The sequence below is a fragment of the Mus pahari genome, chromosome 5, assembly GCF_900095145.1.
Source record: "Mus pahari chromosome 5, PAHARI_EIJ_v1.1, whole genome shotgun sequence".
Classification (NCBI taxonomy): domain Eukaryota; kingdom Metazoa; phylum Chordata; class Mammalia; order Rodentia; family Muridae; genus Mus; species Mus pahari.
Genome location: NC_034594.1, coordinates 123039609 through 123066175, shown reverse-complemented (window position 1 = coordinate 123066175; position 26567 = coordinate 123039609). Strand labels below are relative to the sequence as shown.

At 38.8% G+C, this 26567-nt stretch overlaps 1 protein-coding gene across 1 annotated transcript in view; it reads left to right on the top strand.

The window, feature by feature from the left end:
* Positions 1 to 26567, top strand: part of Pla2g4a (phospholipase A2 group IVA) — a 138851-nt gene that overhangs the window by 10702 nt on the left and 101582 nt on the right. The window contains exon 2 of the mRNA XM_021197604.1: positions 14611 to 14709. Coding sequence (XP_021053263.1) covers positions 14677 to 14709 — 33 coding nt within the window. The 5' untranslated portion in view covers positions 14611 to 14676. The remainder of the gene's footprint in view (positions 1 to 14610; positions 14710 to 26567) is intronic.

Below are 26567 nucleotides of genomic sequence, written 5' to 3'. Positions count from 1 at the left end.
CTGTCTGTCTGTCTGTCTCTCTTCGTCCCTCCCTCTCTCTCTCTCTCTCTCTCTCTCTCTCTCTCTCTCTCTCTCTCTCTCTCTCTCTCTGTATTTTGGTCAGAGTACAGCTTAGGAGAGTTAGTTTTCTTCCTTCCGCCATGTGGGTCCTGGTTATTGAACCCAAGTCATCAGGCTTGACAGCAAGTGCCTTTCCCCGCCCTTTAGAATCTTATTTGCCATGTCAGAATGATATAGAAAGAAACAATTGCTACCAAACAGGTCAGAACTCTAGGGCTGGCTTAGTCCTGTTAATGTTTCATCCTACTTGGGAGAAATTTTTTATACAGCATGGATGTAGAGTTTGCCTGAGTTCAAGTTGTCAATTTGACCAGTCATTCGGCCTGCTAAACTCATTTTGTTTTAATCTCGAAATTGTGAATAGTAATTATTATCCTGTAAAGAAAAATAAATGAGGTAGTATGTATACATTACTTAATAAAGTAGCTGGGGAATGATTCACAAGTGTGTATTTAGTCTTACTATCACTTGTTGTGCTGTGTTCCATTGATACTGTTGCGAGGCCTGCTCTTTTCTTAAGGGAAACAGGAGTGGATCAGAGACAGACGGGAGGCAGAGGGGAGAACTGGGTGGGGACTGGCGGGGGGAAACTGTGGTCAGTATGTGTTTATTGTATGAGCGAAGAGTAAACAGAGAAGAATAAAAACGTCCAAAATATCTAAGTAGACATCTAATGAAATCAATTTGATCATAATTAAGTTTGATATGGAAAAAAATTAGTACTGAAACAAGCAACTGCTAGATACCTAGTAGTTTATTGTTCTAGGGTCTATGGATAGAGAATCGCCTTCCATGAATTCTCAGTGCATGGTTCATTTATACTCTGGGAGGTTTTCTCCAGTATACCATGAAAAAGTCATCATTTGTTTATTTTTCCTTTTAATCAAGAGTAATTAAATAATTGTTCCTGGTCCAAGTTGAGAACATGGGGAAGGAAGCCGAACTCTCCTTGTGCTTTTCAGAGTCAGGGCCACCAGTGTGTAATGAAGTACACAGCTGTAATGAACTAGCACATAGAAACACAAGGGTCTGAGCTAGTAGATATATCAAGAGTGCTTCCTCACATTGCGTTTATGAAAAACACTGACAGCTCCAGGGAGAGCCACAGCTGACTGGGAATCTTTAGCACTAAGCCTTTTCCTAGCATTTCCTTGACACCTTTCTGTATATCTTCCTACTTTGTGCTTCTCTGAAGTCTTATTTTAGGCCAATAGACGCTGTTCTGTTGACTGGTACATGCTCTGTATGTGGTTGTGGGTTTAGAGTGAGCTTTAGGAAGGCACATGTGAGTGATCAGGAAGAAGCATTAGAGACCTAAAAGAGAAAGCAGGAGAAAAAAAAAATATCAGCTCCAAAGGAAGAGCATGGGTTCCAGCATATGGCAACAGGTGCCTCGTAGTGATATGCTGGGTAGGCTCTTCCTCCACATACCTGCTGGGAACCCACCTAGTTGATAACCTGTGTCTTCGAGACTGAGAATGTGCATTTACATCTTCAAGGGAACAAGAAAGCTCTCAGGCTTTCTGTGCTAAAGTAATGTGGCTTGGGGGACATTTCTTATACATGCCTTCTTAACTACCTTTTTATTTGTTTGTTTTGAGATAGGGTTTCATTATGTAGCCTTGGATTACCTGGAACCCATTATATAGAACAGGCTAGTCTCTAACTCAGAGACCTACATGCCTCTGCCTCCTGAATGATGAGATTAAAGGCCTCTGCCACCATGCCTGGCACATTTCCTGTTTCCATTCCTATTGCTCATTTTTCTCTGCCTGTGGTTGATAGAATACTTTGATTAGTTCTAGTTTAAAAAGGAGAAGCATCATTCATACCATTCTAGAACAGAACTTTAGTAATGCCTGAGTGGTTATGCATGTCTAGGGAAGATACTGATAGGACCCATAGCCAAGTTCTTTTGTTCCCAAAGCAACTGCTTATCCACCATATTGAAGAAAACCTTGGCTCTAGTTAGCATCAGACAAGCCAGTGCACCAGTGCTAGTTGTAAGCACTTCATATTTTCTGGTAAAAACTCAATGTTGACCATTAAAAAAGCACAAGATCCTTATAAGAATTGCTCCATGAACTGGCCAACTTCAGACTTTTTAGAACTCCCCATAGAGTCAAAGACCTCCTATAGAGTTGAGGCAGCTTGGGAAAGCATAAGTTTTATAAACAATACATTATTTTCTTCATTTCATTGGATTGTGGTTGGAGTTGACATATATTTGCTCCTTTTGTCCAATGAGTCTGTGAGATGGAACAGTCACCTCCTCATGTTAAACAACAGAATACACAAGGCATCAAGACAGGAGAGGGAGCAAGCTCTATTTGGCTCTGGCTGAGAAGGTGGTGCTATGCCCTGAAAGCTCATGTCACTACCCAGGAAATGTAATTCCTGTCCTCTTGCCACCAGATGCCACGGCTCTAATTATACTACGCTCTCCCTTTGTTACATCATTTTCAGCAGAGAGACAGAAGTGACAAAGCACTTGAGGGCAGACTTTTTGTTTTTATTCACTTTTTCTGAGAAGCCTGTGCTGTCCCAACATGACTAAATGGGTTTTGTTCATAGCATACGATATTAATCACTTATTGAAAACCAACAGAAGCAAATGTGTGTTGGGAAGTTTATCCCAATTCTGAGTATTCCAGAGGTTTCTAATTATAGGACATTGGGGTGGGGCATAGGGATGGAAAAAAGACCAAGTGAAAACAAAAAACAAAATAAAACCCAAAACCTCCCAAATCAACCAAACTGTGAGGTTCATATCTCTTAACCCAGGCTTGGAGATAGTCTTTACGCAGGAAGATTGGTTGTTTAGCCTAGTTAGGAGAAATGAGGAAAAACCTTCTGTTTTGTGAAGAGTCATTATAGCAGTTGTGCAACTTGGTTGTAGCAAGATTTCCAGGACTTAGCTAATTGTGGGGGTAAAGGCATTTCCTAGTGTTTACTATGGATAGTTGGGTAGAGATGGCTTGATACCACAGAAACCTAAGGTATCTGCTGCTGTTACCGTCAGTCACAGGAGGGGGAAAAGTGGGTGAGAGGAAGCTGACTCCTAACCGGCACTACACAAGTGGACTCACTGACAGTGACTACGTATGATTTTATCTTGAGGAAAAGTGACTATATCCTAACCCAATTGCCTTAGGACTGCTTCATTTCCTGGAATGAACATTGTACATGTAAATGAGGTCTATTGACATTTCTTTTTTTGAGACACAGTCTCACTCTGTAGCCTGGGCTGATCTTGAACTCACAGATCCACTTTCCTTGGATCCCAGAGCCCTGGGATTAAGGGCAGACATAACCACAGCCCCCATAACACGTACTGTGTTTTAAAATAACCCAGAGAGAGTTGATAAGAAACCCTTAAAGTGTTATGCAGAGTTAGTTCTTGTGTGCCTTTTACTAAGGTTCCCCATTGTATGTAACCAAAGCACTTGCCAAAGCCAGGGCACTAACATTGGTACAGTAGTATAACTAGGCTGCCATGCTAGAGTTTTACAGACTTTGTTTATATGTTTACAAGTCTTTGGTAATATTTAGTCTGAAAGCTATTGACTTTTGACTGGAGAACAGATCTATGCACATCAATTTGCTGTTTGGTTTTGAGAACATTTCTTACTATGTACTTGTTCTTTTTTTTTTTTTTTTTCATTTGTGCTTGTGTTTATTGTTACTTACTTAAAATTTTAGGTTTTTATTAGCATGTTCCATGACGTGTTTTATGGTGATATTTTCAAACATGTTTATAATACACTTTGACTACATTCACACTTCATTACCCTCGGTTCGTTCTCACTTCTGCTGATTCCTTTTCTTTTGTTGACTAGTCTATGTGTGTGTGTGTGCGCGCGCACACACACACACACACACACACACACACACACACATGCGCACACACACATACACCCCCCCAATGCCTTCATGTTTTATTGGTTTCTGATTTTTTTCCTTGTGAGCCAATGAAATTCATTAATGTTAAAGCATAAGCTATTTAATAGGTTATTTACAAAAGTATGAACAACTGACCACTGGCTTTACCACTCAAGAAAATGTTTCTCTCCTTTAGCACCCACTAAATTCTTCTAGGTCTCCAGAGAGACGCTGGGGCTCCTAATGCCATCCTATTCCAGGACATGATATTGTACATCTCCATCTTGTTCATGTCCTGTGATGGTGATCACAGATGCTGCGAGTTCAGGAGGATGATTACCCTGCCATGTCCACACAACAGACACCACACCACTCTATTCCGTTTCCCCAGCTTTTAAATTCTTTTCATCTTCTGGTCTACAGTGTTCCTTGAGCCTCTCGGAAAGGTGAGATAGATGGCTATGCATTCAGGGTTGCCTTATTCTTAGCATTTTGACTAGGTGTGGGTCTATACAGTAACCTCCACACACTACACAAAGTGAGCTACTTGATCAAAACTGACACCAGCCTTGTTTATGGGTAGAAGCATAAATATTTGTAAGGCAAGTTGGCTAACCATCATATCTCCCTATCTTTATCTCTATCTCTATCTCTATCTCTATCTAATCTCTATCTATCTTATCTCTATTTATCTCTATATCTTTATCTCTATCTCTATCTCTATCTCTATCTTTATCTCAAAAGCAAACTAAAAAAAAAAAGAAAGAAAGAAAGAAAGAAAAAAGAAAAAAAAAGAAAAGAACCTCAAGCAAGCCAGGGTATCATCCCCAGAAACGCCTGTGACATCACCGACCATTCGCTTTGATCACGTTTTCAGTACCAGACGTGAATTCCTTCTTGTGGAGAAGACCTCAGTTCCAATTAGAAAGTAATTTGTTAGTCCATAAGTCATGCCAATGTTGCCTCATTTTGCCTTGCAGGTTGGTAATACAACATACAGGGTCCATAGCTGAGAATGTTGATGATAATTATCCCCTAGCAGCCCAAGAGCCTGCATAGTATCTGTGAAAACTACAAAAACTAACTGTCTGGGAGGAAGAATCACTTTCAGCTTGAGTTCTCTAGTCCTGTATGCTGTGCCTTAAGCAATAGAGTCTTATGATTTACTGCTGGCAGGCAACCAGCAGCGGATACAGTAGCTCTCAGGGTTCTCTCTGGCCAGGCTGACCTTGAACCTATAATCCTCCTGACACAGCCTACCAAGTGCTGGGATTACAGATCTGTGATGCCTCATCTGGTTTCACCTTTATTGTTGATAGAGATAGGGTTTGAAATTCTCTCTGCCATTGAAGTTTCTGTTTAACTGCATCTCATTTCTCTATTGACTTATTTTTAGTCTTCTGCTCCCTGTACTCAGTAGCTACTTTCTGGTGATCATGCTTGTTTGTTTGTTTGTTTCATTTTGGCCTGGTGGTTCATTTAAATAATTTTGTTAATATTTCAATTATATTTGTGTGAGTTTGTTAGTAGTTCTAGGAATTAATCTATATATGTATTAATTTATTATAGTCTTCTTCATGTGAGTAGTAACTTATTCTTGTAAAATAGTCTTTCCATGTAGTTACAGTGCTTCTTGCTGTTACATGTATCATATCTGCATTGTTATAAATCATGTTTCTATAAACCTCATCCTTCTATAAAATGTAGAGATAAAACTAAAACTTATATTGAGTCTGATATTCTTCATTTCTTCCTGTGAATTCAGATCATCTGTCTTTTCCTTACTCCAATATAGCTACATTTATAACTATATATATAGTGATAAATAAAAAATAAAACATGATCAACAGAATAGGCCAGTATACTGATATTCTGTCTGCTTGTATTACTGAAAGAGTTTGGTGGCTCTGTTTTTCTCAGTGTACAGCTCAATTCTTTCTGTACTTTGAACATGTGGTCCCACTGTCTTCAGGATGTTGTATGGTTCCAATGAGGAGCCATTTGTGGATCTTTGGTTTTCTCGTGCATGGGCAGCTGTTATTTTCTTACTCTTAAAATTCTTCTCTATTTCTTTGAATTTCACCAGGTTGACTATGTGTCTAGACATCATTCTTCTTTGTATTTATCCCACTTGGAGGAACTGAGCTTTATTGAAATGTTTGTAAATCAGGTACAGTGGAATTTCAGCCAATTATTTGTTACCATTTTTTTTCTTTTCCTCTTTCTCCTTGAAAATTTTTGGTGTATGATTAACACTGTTTTTGTTGTCCTTTTTATTATTTATTTGTTTGTTTAAAAAACCTTGTTACATTAATTAATTAATTAATTTGTTTATTTATTTAGTGTGTTTATTTATTTATTTAGCATGTTTGTGTGTGTGCTTGCCAAGGAGCTTGTCCGGAGGATGTCAGAGAACAATGCGTCATGGAGGACCTGGGATCTGAATTCAGGTCCTCAAGCTTAGTGGCAGTCACCTCTACCAGTTGAGCCCTCTTCCTGGCCTTCTTATGATTACTTCTAAAAATGAAAGTCTAGATTACACACCAAAGTGTAAATTGTATGTGATGGTGTCTTTTGATTCTGAAATGTTCTATGGATAAGTTATTGCTACTGTTGAGTTGTTTCAGTGACGGTTCTCAACTTTTTCACAGACGTGCTTTCCTGTGGTCAAGCTTAGGAATGTTTGCTCAGGTTACCCTCTGTCCCTATTCTTGCTTTTGCTTTCTGTGTAGTTTTCCTAAGGTTCTTCTTGGATTAGCATGGCTTAGTTGTCAGCCAGTGCTTGGGCAAAGATTTACTTAAGGATCTTAAATAAGTAGTACATCACTGCTATGACATCTGTCTTGCAAGTGGCTTGAAGAATGCCTTCTAAATTTGGACAGTTTACAAGTCCCTGGCTACGTTTTCCTCTCTGCCTTTAGGATCCTCACATGGCATAACTTTGCCCACCTTCTTTCAGCATATCAGGAATACGCTGGGCATCACCAAGGCCTTTCTCTATCAACCTTTCCCCATCTGTTTTGTTGGAGATTGTATCTGAAGCCTTACACATCGTTCTTTTTGCCATATTTAATTTTCTGGCTGGTCTATTGTCTGGTTTTGTTTTTGTCCCAGACAGTGTGGATCACATTATAGTATAAGATGTATCTGGTGTTTGCTTCTGTGATCTTTGGTTTCTCGGACAACCTCTGGAGTGTGGAATTTTCCATGTTCTGTCCAGTACCAACCAGCAATGCAGCAGAGCTGTACCTTCTCGAGGCTGCACTGCCTTACTAGTTAGAAATTCATGGCCATCATTGGGAAATGACCCCTTGGTCTTGCAAACTTTATATGACCCAGCACAGGGAAAGGCCAGGGCCAAGAAGTGGGAGTGTGTGGGTAGGGGAGCAGGGGCGGGGGGAGGGTATGGGGAACTTTCGGGATAGCATTTGAAATGTAAATAAAGAAAATATCAAAAAAAAAAAAAAAAAGATTTGGAGGAGCTAGAGAAAATACCCAAGGAGGTGAAAGGGTCTGCAACCCTATAGGTGGAACAACAATATGAACTAACCAGTACCCCCAGAGCTTGTGTCTCTAGCTGCATATGTCGCAGAAGATGGCCTAGTCAGCCATCAGTGGGAAGACAGGCCCCTAGGTCTTGCAAACTTTATATGCCCCTGTACAGGGGAATGCCAGGGCCAAGAAGTGGGAGTGGGTGGGTAGGGGAGAAGGGCAGGGGGAGGGTATAGGGAATTTGAAATGTAAATAAAGAAAATATGTAATAAAAAAAGATATGGATATTTGCTGGGCAGTGGTGGACCACACCTTTAATCCCAGCACTTGGGAAGCAGAGGTAGGTGGATTTCTGAGTTTGAGGCCAGCCTGGTCTACAGAGTGAGCTCCAGGACAGCCAGGACTACACAGAGAAACCCTGTCTTGTAAAAAACAATAACAACAAAAAAAGATATGGGTATTTATTCTTGTATAGAGGGCTTTATAATACCATGAAGAACTGAAATATATACTGACCTATTGAGAATATATAATTATAATTATGAATAATTATATGATTATAAAATAAAGTGATAGGGATAAACCTGTCTAATTCACAATAATAAATAGAATTGCTTTTCTAAAAAAAGAAAAAAAGAAAAAAGAAATTCATGCTGAGAAACTGGGGGAAGATAGGAACAACTCTTTCCTAGAATGCCAAAGGTCTTTATTCTCTCTGGTTCTTGCTATACTGGAAGATATGTTCATATGCCTTATGTTCTTTTGAAGAGTTGTTAATTGATTACTTATGATATTTCTGCTTTGTCAGTATTTCTACATCAAGAACTTTTCAACTTCTTTTCTTTGCTGTTCTGGAAGCTTGTCTAGCTTGATATTCAACCTTTTTTTTTTCCCCCAAAACAGGGTTTCTCTGTATAGCCCTGGCTGTCCTGGAACTCACTCTGTAGACTAGGCTGGCCTCGAACTCAGAAATCCGCCTGCCTCTGCCTCCCGAGTGCTGGGATTAAAGATGTGTGTCACCATGCCCGGCTTTAAATGGAACTTTTAGCCAAGATGCTAACATATTTTTATAAAATAAAAAATGCTAAATTTGGATTATTGGTATACTTTATATATTGTGCATGGTTTTGTTGTTGTTTGGTGGGTTGGTTTTTGTTTTGATTTTGAGGTAGGGTCTCATGTATGGCAAACTGACTTCAAACTCATGTAGCAGAAGATGACCTTAGATTCCTGATGCTCCTGTTCGTATCTCCTGGCTACTAGGATACAGATGTGCATCATTTGATTTGGTTCTAGGGATTTGACTATAGATATGGTGGGACTATTTGATTTCTCACCTTGACTTCCCCTTAATAATGGGCTGGAGCCTATGATTGTAAGCCAAATAACCAACCATTTTCCTCCTGTAAATTGCTTTTTGTAAGTGCATTTTGCTACAGAAAAAGAAGTTTAAAAATGGAGCAGAAATATTGGATCTTGGGAAGGGACGAGGAAAGTCAGTGACCCACTTTCTCTTCCTGCAACAGTTTCTGCTTTCCATTCTAAATGGACCTGGTATCTAAATCCATGAGTTCATTACTTTTGCTCATTGCAAAAGTTAACGGAAATCTAAGGCGGCCTGAAATTTCATGAGAGCTGGAAAAAGTTTAGACCTGGGTGGAATTAAAGGAGACAAGAAAAAGGAAGTTGTTCTAGGACTAAAGGATTAATGCCATGAGTCATGTTTGTCTAATATCTAGTTATCTCGTAGTTCTTAACCCTGTAGTTTTAGAGAGGTGGGGACAAGGAAAGATGGGGGTGGATTTAATAATATTGGTTGGATCTAAGTACACTGTATGCATATATGAAATTACCACAGAATAATATAAACATTTAAGAAAGAATATTAGCTGGATACTTAACCTGTTAACTATCTCAAACAGATTTCCTGCCAGGGAAGTGTCTGTCCAGGTCTAGGTGGAGGATGTGGTTTTGGCTAATAGTCGGATGGTGAACATGGTAGTTATGAATGGAGCTACTGGATGGGAAAAGAGGAAATAAAGTTGCTGACACCAGGCTTTGGTCCCCAGCAACAGATTTCCTCTAAATGAAGAGTCATCTCAGTTCTTGTGGAATTTTCCTTCTTCCTCTTTTTGTTTTTTAAAGTACAGGCTCATTTATAGCTTCTTATTTGCTGTTAAATATAGTTAGGAACAAACAGGGGGACCATTGAAAGAGTGTTATTGTGAGAACTTCCCATATGCACACACCTGCCATTATTCCTAGTTCTGTCCATCATCCATTGAACACACCTTTACCTTGAACCCTCTGTGTTGTAGGCACTGTGCTATGCACACAGAACAGCTGCGAGGGCAAAGTGAACATGGTCACTGACTTCATACGCCTGGCTTTAGTTCCATAAGGGAATGCAGACATGTTGGAATGGGAGTGAAAGGCTTGAAGAAGTATAAAATACAAACAGAATCAGACATGCTTTGAAGGTCACAGAAAATTTCTCGATGTTAGTGACCTTGAAGCTGAATTCTGAAGCTTAGGTCTGTTTTAGCTGGCATACAAGTGATGCCTACGGAGGTCTGCAGGATCTAACCCAGCTTCCTTTGTAACCTCACCGCCAACCGTTTTTGCTGTTGGTTTTTATTTAGCAGCCACAGGTCCTCTCTCACTTCCTCCACATGCCTTCTGGGAACATTATCTTCTAAGTCCACTCGTTCACCCTCCCTGGGCCAGCCCCTCTTCAGAGCCTAGCTTTAGGAGACGCTTGCCTTTTCCTGTTCCATTATTTACTTTCTGGTTGTTCTGTAAAATATAAGTTCCTACAATGATGAGCTGCTATCTCAATTGTCGCTTTACCTCTGGGGCCTTGGACTATGATTGATAGACATAGCTAAATGTTCTACTTGAATATTTGTTAAATAAGTGGATGGACAAAAGAAGCAGGTTATAGTTTTGCACCTGAGAAAACATCCTACACTTGGAGAACAGAAAGATAATCTGTATGGTTGTGAATAGAAAAGAGGAAGGAAATGGGATGGGAATGGGGATGTAGAAAAAAATCTAATCTTGTTGAAGTCTCCTACATCAGTGTTTGTCAAACGGTGAGGAGTTGAGCCATAAAACTATTTTGGTGGACTTCTCTTATCATGTAATCAAACAGGACAATACAATACTGTCCCTTGTTCCTAGTGAAAGCATCACATTAAGTTCACTTCCACATATATATGTATGTGTACACATTCAGATTATGGTATGGTAGAAAAAGTTTTCTTGTTTTAGCTTGAAGTAAATAAGTATGAAAGAATCATTTACTGATCAAGTGAAGAATACCTGGTTTTCTGCTATAAGACTAAAGGACTCGTGAAAACTATTTTCACTGAAGAGGTAGATTTCAAGGTGCCCTTCCATCAGAAGGCATCAATCCTAGACAGTGACCCTGCTTTTAGTAACATAGAAGCATTAGGTGTGCAGCACTATGTTGTTCTTTGCTACGTTTACAATCTCTAGGTTTCTGGGAGGCAGGAGCTCTGCCTTGTTTACTGTATCTGGTGCCTAACATATGCTCATACTTAGCAATGACCTAGGGGTTGCATGAATGAACAGATTAGTCTACCGAGAAGTGTTTGTTTTTCTAAAGCTGCAGTTTGAGAATTCAATAGCTATAGAAGTCTGCTGACCACACACATGCAAGGCAGGAATTCTACCACTGAACTACACCATAGCCCACCTATAGCTTTTAACATGAATAATTTTGGTGAGAAAAATTTTGGTGAGAATACCAGTCATAACCCTCTTTGCTTTCATAGATTTCAATATGGATCTACTATAACAATAAAAACCCAAACTAAACATTAAAAAAGCTAAAACAAAACAAAACAAAACAAAACCACCCCTCCCCCAAAACACTAAAACCAAAAAACCCATCGTGAGCATAAAAAAACAAAACAAAACAAAACAAAACAAAAAGTGCATTTTGTGTTGGCCAGTTTCTCCTAGCATGTGGCCTACCCTGACTTGTAGGTTATATACCCAGTGATACTCTACTGGAGAAAACTAATTTTCCCTTTCCCAGAAGGTATCGATTGATTGTAATAGCTTCTAGGTTAGGGGTAGAACTCAGTGCTCATTTCCCCGTCTTAGGGCTGGGATTTTTTTTTCCTTTTTCTCTTTTTGAACCTGTATAGGTATTGTGTATGTTATCACAATCTTTGTGAGTTTTAGCCTTATTTGTTATTTTAAATTGTAATTACGTGCATGTGTTTATGTTTATGTGAGAATATGTGCACATTTAAGTATTGGTGCTTGAAAACTCCAGAAGACAGTATTGGATGCCCACTTGAGTTGGATTAGCCTCGTGGTTAGGGATTAGCAGAATGAGATAGGGTTGCAGTTTACATGTAGTTCATCCCTTCCAAACTTCAGGTTGGGTATTAGTCACCCTCTTGGTTTGTTTTTTTCTTGCTATGGTAAAGACCATGGGCAACCAATAGCAACTAGAGGAGGACGCAGTTAATTTGATGTCCAAGTTCATGTTACAGCGTATCATCTAGAGAAGCAGGACAGGAATTCAAGGCTTCCTGGAGGGAGAAGCTGAGCAGGATGCATAATAATCTGAAATCATCAATTACATTTTCTTTTAAAAAATTTTTAAATATAGGGTCTCATGTTGCCCAGGGTGATCTCAAACTCTGAAGGAGTTGATAGCTGACCTTGAATTCTTAATCTGACTATATCTACCTCCCAAGTGTTGGGATTATAGGCATGTAGCATTCCATCTGACTTTTGGAAACTAAATGTCAAAATGAACTTCTGTGAGCCCAAACATTAAAACTGTAGCATTAAAACTGGTGATAGGCTCATTTATCATCACGTTTTTCTATTGGTGGTAAAAGAACGTGAAGACTCAAATCTCACAAAGCTCAGGTTGGACTTGAACTCCTGATGTTCTTGCCTCTACCCATGATTCCTAGGAATGTTTCATTTAAGTTTAAAGTAAGGCAATGAAAGACAAAAACACACAAACAAACAAAACCCACAACAACTTTATATTGGTTTATTGAAAGAAAACCAGAATGATGGGTGAAAGTTGATTTAAAATCCTATATACATGCTGGGCAATGATGGTGCAGCCTTTAATCCCAGCTCTTGGGAGGCAGAGGAAGGTAGAAATCTGTGAGTTTGAGGCCAGTCTGGTCTAGAGAGATAGTTTCAATACATCTAGGGCTATCCAGAGAAAACCTGTCTTGGAAATAAACATTCTTTGTGCTGCCTGGTAGAAATATATGATAAGCAGGACCAGCGACATGGCTTGCTGAGTTAATATGCTCAATCCCAAACCTGGCAACATGAATTTGGTCCATAGAACCCATGTGGTAGAGGAACCATTCCTATAAGTCACCTTTTACCTTCACATGCAAGTGACACATTTGCATTGATATACACATAAACACACACACATTCTCTCTCCTGCACAAATAAGAAAATGTAAAAAATGCATGACTAAAAGTAAACATAATTATGTTTAAGTTGGGTATGGTGGTATGCTGTTTTAATCCCAGCCCTAGGGAGGTGGAGACAGGACCAAGGACACAAGCTTATGTCCAGGTATATAATGTTCAGGCCTTATAAGCCCCTATCCACTCATGATGAAATATTGATGATCTTGCTACTGGCAGGTTGTAGCATATAACAACTAAAAATCAATCCATGCGGATGCCAGCTATGCTCCAGTAATGCAGTTTCCCCTTTCCCATTGGTAGCTGCAAACTGTGGTGGTCTTGCCTGTTTTCCCTGGGTGGTTCTTCCCTGTCCCTCCCTCCCTCCATCATTTGTACCTTGTACCTTCCCAGCCCTCAGCCCCCTGTGGATAGCTGCCACAAATCCCCATAACCTAGTAAAATCAAGACTCTAGAGGCTTGTAATTTATCAGTCAGATTTATAGCAGTAAATTCTCAACCCACAAAATGCCCACGCAAAGAACTCATAGCCAATTGATATTGAAACAAGCTGTCCACCTAGACTGGACAAATTGCCCTATATTGTTCTATGCCCTTCTATGATATCCATAGCTGCCTGTGGTTATTTAAAGTCACGGGGATCTGGTTTGTCTTCTTCCTCCATCTTTCTCTCATCTCTGTCCAGTCTGTTCCCCGTCCTCTCTCTGAAATTCTTAGTCCTGCCTTCCTTCTTCATTGCCCAATCCTAGGACTTGTGATTTTCCTAGCCACAGGGTTTTGACCAGGTTGTTATTACCAGGCATAAATTGCCTCCTGTGGAGTAGGATTCAAATTCAACCAGAAGAAAGCAGTTGAGCATCCTTTTAACAGTCATGCTACTATTACACGGATGGATACATTTTATTGGCAGGTTGTCACAGCTGTGTAAGAGCATTGATTGACACAAATCGATCAATTAACAAATAAACTGGAAAACTATTTTCACTTAACTGTTTCCATTTAAACTGGAGGCTTAGATGTAAAAGGAAATGATATCACTAAAATTCACATTTAATATGAATGCCTGTTTAAGGTTCCTAATAAATACTTAAGGTGAGAAAGCTATCTTTTTCTTAGTGTGAATTTATGTAATGCTAAGCAACTGAAAATGCAAAGAGCATGCATTATTCTTGTGGTAATAATTTTAGAAAGAGCTTTACTCTTTTTAGTTATGCATATGTGTAAGTGGTGTGGGTTTGCACTAGTGAGTGTAGATATCCTTGAAGGCCAGAGGAGGACTTTGAATGTCTTGAACCTGGAATTAGTGGTGGTTGTGAGATGCCTCATGTGGGTGGGGTGAGGTGCACCAGGTCCTCTGAAAGAGTACTGTAGTGCTGTTAAGTACTGAGCTATCTTTCCAGTCCCTCATTAATAATTTTACTTTTCTGAAGTTCAATACATTTCTCATCATATACTTGGCACGTAGAAGTAAACCAAAACAAAAATCTTTTGAAAAATTTTGAACGAATAAATATGGAAGTTAAATGGTAGCATCGAACTATGCTTCACATTCCCCTGTAAGCTGTACATAAATGAAAATATGTACTGAAAAGTCATATCGAGAGAACTCAGTCCACCTGGCCTACTTCCGTAGACTTGCATATCCTAAGATGCCTAGTCACCACAGTTTAACCTCGGAACTGAGTCCAGGAGGAAAGTTAATGATAATGATTGCTTGTTTTTGTAGGCTTCAAGAAGCTACAGTACCAGAAAAGACCTGGGAAGTGTGAGAATTCCTGCAGCTGGGACCAAAATGTCTTTCATAGATCCTTATCAGCACATTATAGTAAGTGATACATTTCTCCTGGGAGGGAAACTTATGTGGTGTGTGTGTGTGTGTGTGTGTGACACACACACACACACACACACACACACAGATTGCTGGTGCTGCTAATAAAACTGAAATTTTAAGCTACTCCTTGAATTTGTATTATACTCACAAACACAATGTGGTATACTGGGTTATGTTGCATTACAAAACAAACTCATGTCTTTTGATTGCTGTAAATCTTCAGAGAGGAGGAGGATTTAGGAAAAAAGATAACCAAAACATCTGTGAAAACACCAAACTTCATGGAACAAGACAAAAATGTTAGCACGTCACATTTATCAAAGAGCATAGTTGCATGTGACTTTGTAGAGAGAAGACAAATGAACTTCTCAGTTTAGCACTGTGTGTTAATATGCATCTCCAAGGCAAATAATTGTATAAACTTCCACTTAGCTAGAAATGCTAAACAAATCCTTCTATGGTTGGCTAATTTTTAGTGAAGAATTGAATAATTTGAATTATTCATTGTGATTTTCTGTATTTTATTAAAAAATACAGTCTCTCTTTTGATTAAAAAACAAACAAACAAACAAAGTCAATAACAGTAAAAGAGAAGGGAGTGGGTGAGTTCCTGTCTGAGTTCAGAACATGGGATTCAGTTAGGTTTCAGTGGACTTGAAATAATTTTGTGAGTATTGATGAATAAGCTATAGCCTCATTTTTGCTTAGTGAAACACAGTTCTCTAATTCTTCCCTAGTTAGCCTTTGTTTCCCTGTGTGGATTGTAAAATTAATATATTATAGCTCTTGTAATGTTTTCTTTCTTTTTATTAACAACCCAAATCACCCAAAACTAAATTTGTCCCTTCCTTCACAATAAATGTTCAGTGTATGTTGTTTGTGAAACTCTAAACTCAATGCAACCCTGGCTTTTCCTTCCGTCACTCTACTTGCCATTCCTGACTTGATACTTGAAAAGCTTAGGGGTTTTTTTTTTCTTTTTTTTTTCATGTTTTTTTTCCCCCTCTGGTTACTTTTTAATTTTCTTTTATAATCCCCCCTTCCCCTTCTGTCTTACTCTCCCTCCCCACTCTTCCTCTCTTTCTCTCATCCCCCATTTTCTCTCCCTGGCTCTCCCTGTCATTTCTCTTTCTCCAAGAGAACCATTGCTAAGCTAAACTTGATGAAATTTTACATATGTATTCCACTTAGGAATCATCACCTAAATAAAAAATGTCCACTGTAAATACTCTCAATGGTTGGTTCACGTTTCTTGTAGTTCATAAATTTCCTCTTAGAACTTATATTTACATCTAATGTCATGGGTAAATTTTGTCCCGCCCCTTACATTTCTCTAAACATCTGGATTCAGAATGATGTTGTGAATAGAATTCCACATGTGTATATTGTCACATATTTCATTAATTGAGTAGATTTTAAACTATGCATTCTACTGATAACCATTCTGTATTGCTATAATTTAGACAATTATATATATATATGACTTGATTTATTTTTCATTCCTATTGGTCTATTGGTTTGAGTTTGCCCCAGTATGAAACTGCCCCAATTGCAAAGATTTGAAATGCATATATATATATATTATCATAAAGCTCTTATTTCTTCTCCAAGACAAAAAATGATTATTTTCTTTTTACTCCTGAACCTTCATATAAATTTTGGACTTAGTTTGTCATCTCATGTGAACATATGCATTGAGACACAGACACATACACACACACAGACACATACATACTCTTCCCTTGACTCCTGTAATGATTTGATAGCTCAATATCAATTAAGATAGAAATGATATGATGATCAATCATTTTTAATTAACTTAGTATTTGTTGTAGTTTTCTACAAGAATTCTTATATATACACAAATATATAAAAATATATATACATACATATAAACATATATGAAAATTTATACATAATATATATATATATATATATATATATATATATATATATATNATATATATATATATATATATATATATATATATATATATATATATTCCCTGATTTCTTAGGGTTTTTATAGTAGTATTTGTAAATTTTATTTTTTAATTAGTTTTTTGTTGGTTTAAATGAGAATGGTCCTCATAGGCTCATGTGTTTGAATGCTTGGTCCCCAATTAGTAGAACTATTTAGGAAGTATTAGAAGGTGTGACATTGTTGGAGAAGGTGTGTCACTGGAGGTGGGCTTGAAGGTTTAATAGCTCCAACCAGTCCCAGTGCCTCTCCGCCTGCTACCTGTGGATCAGAATGTAAGCTGTCAGTGTTACATCTTCCTGCCTGCTGCCATGGTTCCCACTATAATGGCAAACTCTGAAATTGTAAGCAAGTTCCTAATTAAATGGTTTATTTTATAAGAGTTACCTTGATCATGGTGTCTCTTCACAGCAATAGAACAGCAACCAAGACAGTTTGTTTTCATATGAAAATGTAATTGATTGTTGTTGATCCTTTGGACAACCTAGATAGCTAGACCAACCATTTCTGTGATTTGTGAATACTGCTAGCTTTGCTTCTTGCATTTTGATTACTGAATATTAAATATTTAATTGTTTGTAAACCATTATCTTACCTCATAAGTTTCAAGAGGTCATATTTTAATGTAATATTTTTAATTTTCACTGTGATTTATTCTTTGATGCATAGGGCATGTAGATTTGGCTTTATTAATTTTCAAACATTTGATAATTCTTTTGCCATTGCTATCCTTCAAGTTTTCCACTTATACTCCATAATATTTTAAAACAAGTTTATATGTGCTTTCAGCTAGCATATTATCTATGTTGATAAATAAACCACATGTAAAAATAAGTTTAATGTCCAAATTTACTTTATGAAATTTTCAATTGTTATTATTTGGCACATATACTTAGAATTATATAAATTTTTGTTGAATTGATATTACATTATTGTACTGTTATTTTTATCTAGGATAATAATTTTGTTTTAAGTTCTACTTTTGTTAATATTTGGTTGGTAATTTTTGTGTACCATAACCTGTATTTTTCCTTATGTTTAAAGCGTTTTCTTTTAAAAAGCAAATAATCAAGGTTTAGTTCAAAAATGCTAGGGGAGTAGTCTTTGTTTTCTCAAAATGTATTTTACTTTTCTTCATGATTATGAGTTTCTATAGATTAAAATGAAGCTAGTTAAAAAGCATTTATAAAAATTCATTTTTATTTTAATATATTTTAATTATTTAATTTAAATTTGTTTTAATTTATATTTGTATTTATTTTTGAACATTAGTGCAGGTGCCCATAGAGGCAAGAGGTTTGTCAAGGTCTCCCTGGAGCTGGTGTTACCAGAAGCTGTAAGCTGCCAATATGGTACAGGGAATTGATCTCTGATCTGCAGGAGCATCACACACTCCTAACTGAGCCATCTTTGCAGCCCATAAACTGTTTTATATCTTCAGTACAGTTTACATTTTTATTTCTCACTCCATCACCCTCGGAGAGATAGTTGTTCTTATATAAGCCTCAGAGAATTCATTCAGACTGGTAACTTTCAAACTTCTGCATGGAATCTGGCCTCTAGAACAGAGAAGGGAGAAGAAAGACAAATGAAGGTCTGGAGACTTAAGCTTGTGACCAGATACAGTTTGCAGTTCAATACTTGGACTTCTAAGTCCTTCTACCTGTAAACCTATTGCAACCTTTATTTAAATATGTATTGTCATTCAGGGTATGCTTGCAGCATAGCAATCCCTGTAAGAAGTACTGGAGATACAAATGCTAATTCAGCACATCGAAGCTTAGTCCCTCCCTCCTTCCAAACAGGCCCTGCCAACCTTCATTTTTGTATTTTGTTAAATCCTGATTCTGCATATGAGACTAAAAGTGTGATATTAGTCTTTCTGAACTGCATGAATCTTTTATTTCATTCTTATTCATTTATTTGCTGCTTATCTGCTTGCTTATTTATTTATTTATTTATTTATTTATTTATTTATTTATGTAAGGTCTCACTATTGTATCCTTGATAAGCCTGAAATGTACTGTGTAGACTAGGCGGGCTTTGAACTCATAGATTCAAAAACTGCTTGCCCCTGCCTCTGGAGTGCTGGGATTAAATGCATGCTCAGCGTTCTTTTAAACGATGAGTATCCTATGATTTTATAGTTTTTGTCATTGTCTTGGTCTCTGTGTGTATCATAACAAAATTGAGTATGTTTGTATAGATGGAATATGCTTTATGGTTTTCACAGGAAGATATTTTTTCTACTAATCAATTTTGTGTTAGGGTCCTGCTGTGTATCTGAGGCTCGCTCAGTGCTCACTGTGTGGCCCAAGCTAGCCTTCAACTGACAGCTATTTTCTTTTTTCTTTCTTTCTTTTTTCTTTTTTTTTTCTAATTTTTTATTAGGTATTTACTTCAGTTACATTTCAAATGCTATCCTGAAAGTCCCCTATACTCTAGCCCCTGCTCCCCTACACACCCACTCCCACTTCTAGGCCCTTGTGTTCCCCTGTACTGGGGCTTATAAAGTTTGCAAGACCAAGGGGCCTCTCTTCCCAATGATGGCTGACTAGGCCATCTTCTGCTACCTATGTAGCTAGAGATGCGAGCTCTGGTGGGTATTGGTTAGTTCATATTGTTGTTCCACCTATAGGGTTGCAGACCCCTTCAGCTCCTTGGGTACTTTCTCTAGCTCCTCCATTGGGGGGCCCTGTGTTCTATCCAATAGCTGACTGTGAGCATCCACTTCTGTGTTTGCCAGGCACTGGCATAGCCTCACAAGAGACAGCTATATCAGGGTCCTTTCAGCAAAATCTTGCTGGTGTATGCAATAGTGTCTGCATTTGGTGGCTGATTATGGGATGGACCCCTGGGTAGGGCAGTTTTGGGATGGTCCATCCTTTCATCTCAGCTCCAAACTTTGTCACTGTTTTGTTCCCAATTCTAAGAAGGGGTGATGTGTCCACACTTTGGTCTTCCTTCTTGAGTTTCATGTGTTTTGCAAATTGTAACTTGGGTATTCTAAGTTTCTGGGCTATTATCCAATTATCAGTGAGTGCATATCATGTGAGTTCTTTTGTGATTGGGTTACCTCACTCAGGATGATACCCTCCAGATCCATCCATTTGCCTAGGAATTTCATAAATTCATTGTTTTTAATAGCTGAGTAGTACTCCATTTTATAAATGCACCACATTTTCTGTATCCATTCCTCTGTTGAGGGACATCTGGGTTCTTTCCAGCTTCTGGCTTATTATAAATAAGGCTGCTATGAACATAGTAGAGCATGTGTTCTTATTACCAGTTGGAACATCTTCTGGATATATGCCCAGGAGAGGTATTGCTGGATCCTCCAGTAGTACCATGTCCAATTTTCCTAGGAACCGCCAGACTGATTTCCAGAGTGGTTGTACAAGCTTGCAATCCCACCAGCAATTGAGGAGTGTTCCTCTTTCTCCACATCCTTGCCAGCATCTGCTGTCACCTGAATTTTTGATCTTAGCCATTCTGACTGAGGTAGAATCTCAGGGTTGTTTTGATCTGCATTTTCCTGATGATTAAGGATGTTGGACATTTTTTGAGGTGCTTCTTAGCCATTTGCTATTCCTCAGTTGAGAATTCTTTGTTTAGCTCTGTACCCCATTTTTTAATGGGGTTATTTGGTTTTCTGGAATCCAGTGTTGAGATTACAGGAGTGTGCCACACTGCCAGGAAGATCTTTTAAAAATGTATTACTGAACTCTTTCAGTATAGAGCAACACTGGCAAAATAAATAAATACATAAATACATAAATAAAATAAAAATTAAAAAAAAAGGAAGACGGGACAAAGTCAGATAACCTGTACTGAGCAGTAGATGACAGAAGAGCCATCAATCTGGCTTTGCTAAGGTCCAGGATGGGACTTCTAAAACTATACCTCTGCATTGGAGAATACTGTGGGCTGAGGCAGTGTTTGCAGTCACCGAGGTCTCTTACTTCTTTCTACTGGTGCTATGTTATAAGATGGTGGTAGAGCATGGAGTAGCTTTGCTTTAAGGTGCTTTTTCAACATTAAAGATATCCATTCCTGTAGAATGTGTTGCAGCTTTTTCATTGTTTTGTTACCAGTGAAACTTTAGCTTCATAAGGAAAGATCAAGAATTAAGCATTCATGATATTAATGCAGTGGGGTGGCTCACACCTATAATTTCCATACTCAGGATGCTGGAAGACTGGAGAATGCCACATGTTCAAAGCTATAGCATGAGTCTTTGTGTCAAACAAAACAAAACAAAACAAAACGAACACATTTTATGAAAGTTTCCATTTTTTTCTTAGAAAATGAATCATAACCCTTGTAGTTTTAAAAAAAAATCCACACTTTTTCCCTACCACATATTGGCAACAGAGGGCCACTGTCCATCCACAGACATGAAGGCTAGTCTTTCACGAGAGAGGTCAACCACATGTATGTACAAGCATTGCCTGTTGTGAGGGAAGGCCCTTTAAAAATGAGTGACACCTCATGATGTCTGAAATGTGGTCAGGCATTCTTCCAGGTTATTACACTAACATTGGGGGACAAAACCCTACCAGTACTGGGCATGTAATCCAAAAAGCAGTACTATGCTGGTATGGCCAATGTTCTCAGTTATGTGCCCGGGAGCATTGGGCTCTGCCTCATCTGGAATGAAGAGTATCAGTAGCGTCCTCTGGGGTGTCAGCCTCACAGGGTTCTCATAAATAATACATTCCTGTGTGCACAATGTGATTTCTTTTAAAATGTTAAAAAAAAATTAAGCACATTTCTGGGACTTCAGAAAGTAAGATGCCGCTAATAGCAAAAATATATGAAAGTGACTAAATTATAACTACCAAAGCAAAGAACTATACCAAATATTAAAAATGAGTCTTATTATGGCAATACTAAAGTGAGGAAGAGGAAGTCTAGTGTATCAGACTTCTTCAGCAAACAGAGCCCATCGCAATTATTAATTGCTTCACTATAATACTGAGTAGAAGCCCACAAGATTGTAAAGTCTGAGAAGCCTCATCATCTATTTTCTCATGATGGAGACACACAACATGTGGAGGCATAATTTAGTGCTAATATAAAGGCCTGTCTTAATTTCATTTCCAATTGCTGTGATGAATTACTCTAACAAATCAAATTGAAGGAGAAAGGGTGTGTATGTGGCTCATGATTCCAGATTAGCAGTCCATGATAGTGGGGAAATAAAGATGGGGTAAACTGAAGCAGTTGGTCATATTCACAGTCTAGAGCAGAGAGCATGAATACATGCGTGTTTGTGTTCATCGAGTTTTCCCATTCAAATAACATAATTATGATAATCCCCAAAAGATACACCCCCAGGTCAACTGATCTAGACAGCCCCTCACTGAGACTCTTCTCCCAAGTGGTTCTAGTGTGTCAAGTTCATGGTTAAGGTTAGCCATCACAGGGCTTGAGAATGAAGGGGGGATGTTAGTGTTAATTCCAGCCCAAGAACTCATCTTAGGCAAGATAAGACTTCTCGGTTCAAATAGCAAGACAAGGAAAAAGAAGGCACCCTCTATTTTCTGTTCTATTCATGTTCCATCAACAGATTGGGTGATGGATATCCTATCACAGTGAGGAGGATGGTCTAGTTTAGGCAGTTTGTTAATTCAAATTAGAAATCATATCTAATTGATTGTCAAAAGATCCACAGTAGTTGATGATTCTCTTGTACCCATGTCTGGCCACAAGTCCTCTTTTTAGTGGGAAAAGAAATGTAGAAATTGCAATTACTTTTCATATTTTTGCTTTTGTACCATGAAATGTATTTCAGAAATCCATAGGTTACCAAGATTTTCAAAAAGATATTAAATTTATTTTTAATTATGTGTCTGTGTGGGTATGTGAATGTGAGCTCAGGTATCCAAGATGGCCAGAGGTGTCCAATCACCTGGATTTGGAGATAAGACAGTTGGGAACCAACTGATGTCAGCTGGGAAGCTAATCATGGCTCTCTGGAAGAGCAGGATACCTTCTTAACCACTGAACCATCTGTCCAGGCTGAAGCTATTAACTTTTATCTTTCACTTCTCCAATTTTTGCTTAGTTCTTTATAAAATCTAATCAAGTTTTATAACTTCCATTCCATGTGGTTGTGGTCCTATGGACTTCCACTTCTTGAGATTTTTTTTTTTTAAGGACTCATGAAGTGTGGCAAGGATATGGGTAAGTCTATCTTTGGCTCATTGTCTTGATGTCGTACTTCTTCATGCTACTAATTGCTTCAGACTTTGTGCTGAGCATCATGAAGAAATCTAACTATAGAATTGTTTCTCGAGGGCAGAGCTTGGTTTGCTCCTATCAGATGCTCTTGTATTAACAGCTTCCTCCAAGATTGTTCTGTCCTGTAGGGATTCTTAAGCAGGAAGGAGCTAAACAACACATAGTAGGTTCAGGAAGATCCACCTTCCTGGAAGGAGATTTAAAACTAGAGTGACTTCCACAGAACTTTCTCCAACCTGTTGAGCTGCATGTAGGCTGTGCAGAGGGCTCCAGGTTCCCAGTTTTTGGAAGCTGTCACCTGTTCTGGGGTGGGTTTTGGTGATGTTGCCGTCTTTGATACATTTCTGCTCTTGTAAGGAACCTGGCACTGATATACCTATAGTTGCAGAAAAATTCATTAGTTTACTGTGAGTTGGACTATGGTGGCATCAGTACTTTGGTCTGTCATAGACTCACTCTCTGGGGTGAGTAGATGTGTTTGTTGCATCTCCCCAGGGAAAGTTTTGTCAAACAACAGATGCCTAGAGAAACTGACAGTCTGGGACACTCTGAATCCTAGTTCCATAGTGGTTGTTTTCTAGATGGCCTGGGCTACATTAAAATGTTCTGCCAGTGCATGGGAAAGCTTGATATGTTATCCCCATGGTACACATTGTGTAGTTTCTTTCTGTTCTGTGTATTTTTGAGACAAGCTCATGGCGGGGGTCAGATTTACTGTGTAGCTCTGCCCGATATTAAACTCACAATCTTTCTGTTTCTGTTTCCAGTGCTGGGAGATTTTTAATTGAATTTTCTCCCATCAGTTGTTGCAATTATTGCACATTTTAGTCAGTTTGGAATGGTATTTCTAAACATCCATACAGCATGCATTCATCATATCTGTCTACCTCTCCCCTACCATCCACCCCGCATGGCTTTCTGAGTCCCCAGTTATCAATTGTTTAGTGTAACCATGTAAGGGAGTCTGTGTGCTCCTACAAGAATGAGACAATGCTGATAATTCTTTTAGAGAGAAGGAACAGGATGGAGCAGTACCCACACTAGTTACTTGTCCTACAGTGACACTGCACATCAGGAAGTGAAACTGAAAACAAGCAAGAAAGGTGACAGTAATATCAGGGTGGAGGTTTTTTTGTTTTGTTTTGTTTTTTTTTTTTTTTTTTTTTAACAGCTCTGAGATCAATTGGAGTTGCTAGTTGCTGATCAAAGATCACTATCTCTCTTCTCAGTAGTAAGATTCTGTCCACCCTGACTGTAATAGCATCCTTAGTGCAGCCTTCAGGTTAGGTTTTGGTTAGAGTGCATCTGTTTACATGTAGACTCTATCTTCTCTTCCACCTGATTAGTTGTAGGTTAGTTTCTTTAGATCTTTTAGCAGTAGAATTTTAAATGTAGGCAAACCATCACAGCGATCGCACTGGCTTGATCTGAGCTGGTTGACTTTTCAAGGTTAATCATCTTTGTTACCAGTGTCAACATAATTGCACAGAATCAACTGAGTACACTGGCTCCCCCCCCCATTGTTTGGTAAAGTTTAATTCACTATGGAAAAGATTAAGGATGAAGACAGACACTCAAAGTAAGGTAATTCTAGACCTGCAGGCAAGGCTTAATCTTGGTGACTAAGACAGAAGCTGGGGCTTAGATTTGACATCTCAATAGAAACAGGGCCAGCTCCCGCCTAGCACTGTCCTGAGTCACTGGTTTCTCTTGGAGAATGTTAGTTGTGGAGTTAATGTCATTTCCTTTGGCGGGATCCCTGAGCCATAAGCAGCTGTCTATCATCCGAGTTGGGACCCAGCCCAGACTAAGCTCCTTTGAAATGATATGTGATAATGGATACTCGCTTTGGGATGCCATGACAAGACACTCCTAGACTATAGGGATAATCATTTATCAACAATGAACACACATTTCTCCAACAGTTCAAGCTCTATCTGCTTTATAGCTACTCCCTTCTTCATGCTTACAACTCTGAGAATGAGATCATGAAGTCTGTGATGGTAGTGTTTAGGAAACAGTGCGACAGTGTGACATCTGAAGCTTTTTAAGTGTTTCCAAAGTTAACTTGGGAAAATCAAGAAAGTGGTCAGTTTTGTCCGATTTCTTTTTGTTGTTGTTGTTGTTTTTTGTTTTGTATTGTTTTTGTTTGTTTGTTTGTTTGTTTGTTTGTATTGAGCCAGGGTTTCTCTGTATAGTTCTGGCTGTCCTGGAACTCACTTTGTAGACCAGGCTGGCCTCGAACTCAGAAATCCACCTGCTTCTGCCTCCAAAGTGCTGGGATTAAAGGTGTGTGCCACCACCGCCCAGCTTGGTCTGATTTCTTATGAGGAATATGGGAGTGTGCTTTACTTGTTGTAATTAAGATGAATTGAGACTAATGCAAATAGGCACAGATTAGAGGGCTGTAAGGGTCAGAGTAAGATGAGCTTCTAGATCTCTAGGTAGATCAACTACACGTGCAGAAACAGGACCTTTTGTAATGTAGGAAACCATCTATTCTCCTCCAGTAAGTGGAAGCCATCTTAATTACTATTGGTTTGGCTTTAGTCTCTGTCTAAGTGTACAAAGGAGAAGGCACAGGGGACAGTCATACTGGAATCAAAAAATGGTTTACCTTTTATGAAAGATAACTCACCGATAAATCATTTAACCTAACAGAATTAACTTTATTGACTTTTAAATGTAAGTACTAATACACAGGGCTGGAGAGACGGTTCAGTGGGTAAGACCACTTGCTATTATTCCCAAGTACCAGAGTTTGGTGGCCAGAGTTCTAGCAGTGTAGCTCACAACCACCTGTAACTCCAGTTCCAGGACATCCAACACCTTCTTCTGGCCTCTCTGTGCTGCCCACACACATGACACACACACACACACACACACACACACACACACACACACACACACAAATTATCTTGTCGCACGCACCGCCTCGCCAGCAGGAAGGACGTGCCACAACAGGATTCTTCTACAGACGTTTATTGCGGGTTTGATTGCAGAAGTGAAAGACCCCAGCCCAGAAACGGTTGCTGCTTATATAGGCCTAGGAACAATGTGTCTCTGCGTGATTGGTTCTCAACTTGAGCCCTCATTAATATGCTCCGGGTTGAGCTGTGATTCGTCATTATGACTCCTCGCACATGCACGCTGAATGGTTTGCCAGCAACGTGGCATGTATGCCTTTCGGGTCGGGCACCATCTTGTAATGGCGACTGTGGCGGCTTCCCACATTATCTTAGACACTAAAGCCTAATATAATTTATAGTAATACATACTATTTTTTATAAAATCTGTTATTTATAATGATGTCTCATGGAGTCGACAGTAGGCCTCTTGGGAAGACAGAGAGGCAGCATCTAGAAAATGCCTTGAATTTGATGCATGCTCAACAAGCCCTGTGATGATAATATTTTTCTTCTGTGCTTTATTAAAAAGCACTTATGCTGGGCAGTGGTGGTGCATGCCTTTAATCTCAGTACTTGAGAAGCAGAGGCAGGAGGATTTCTGAGTTCGAGGTCATCCTCATCTACAGAGTAAGTTCCAGGGCAGCCAGGACTACTTAGAGAAACCCTATCTTGAAAAACGAAGAAGAAGAAGAAGAAGGAGGAGGAGGAGGAGGAGG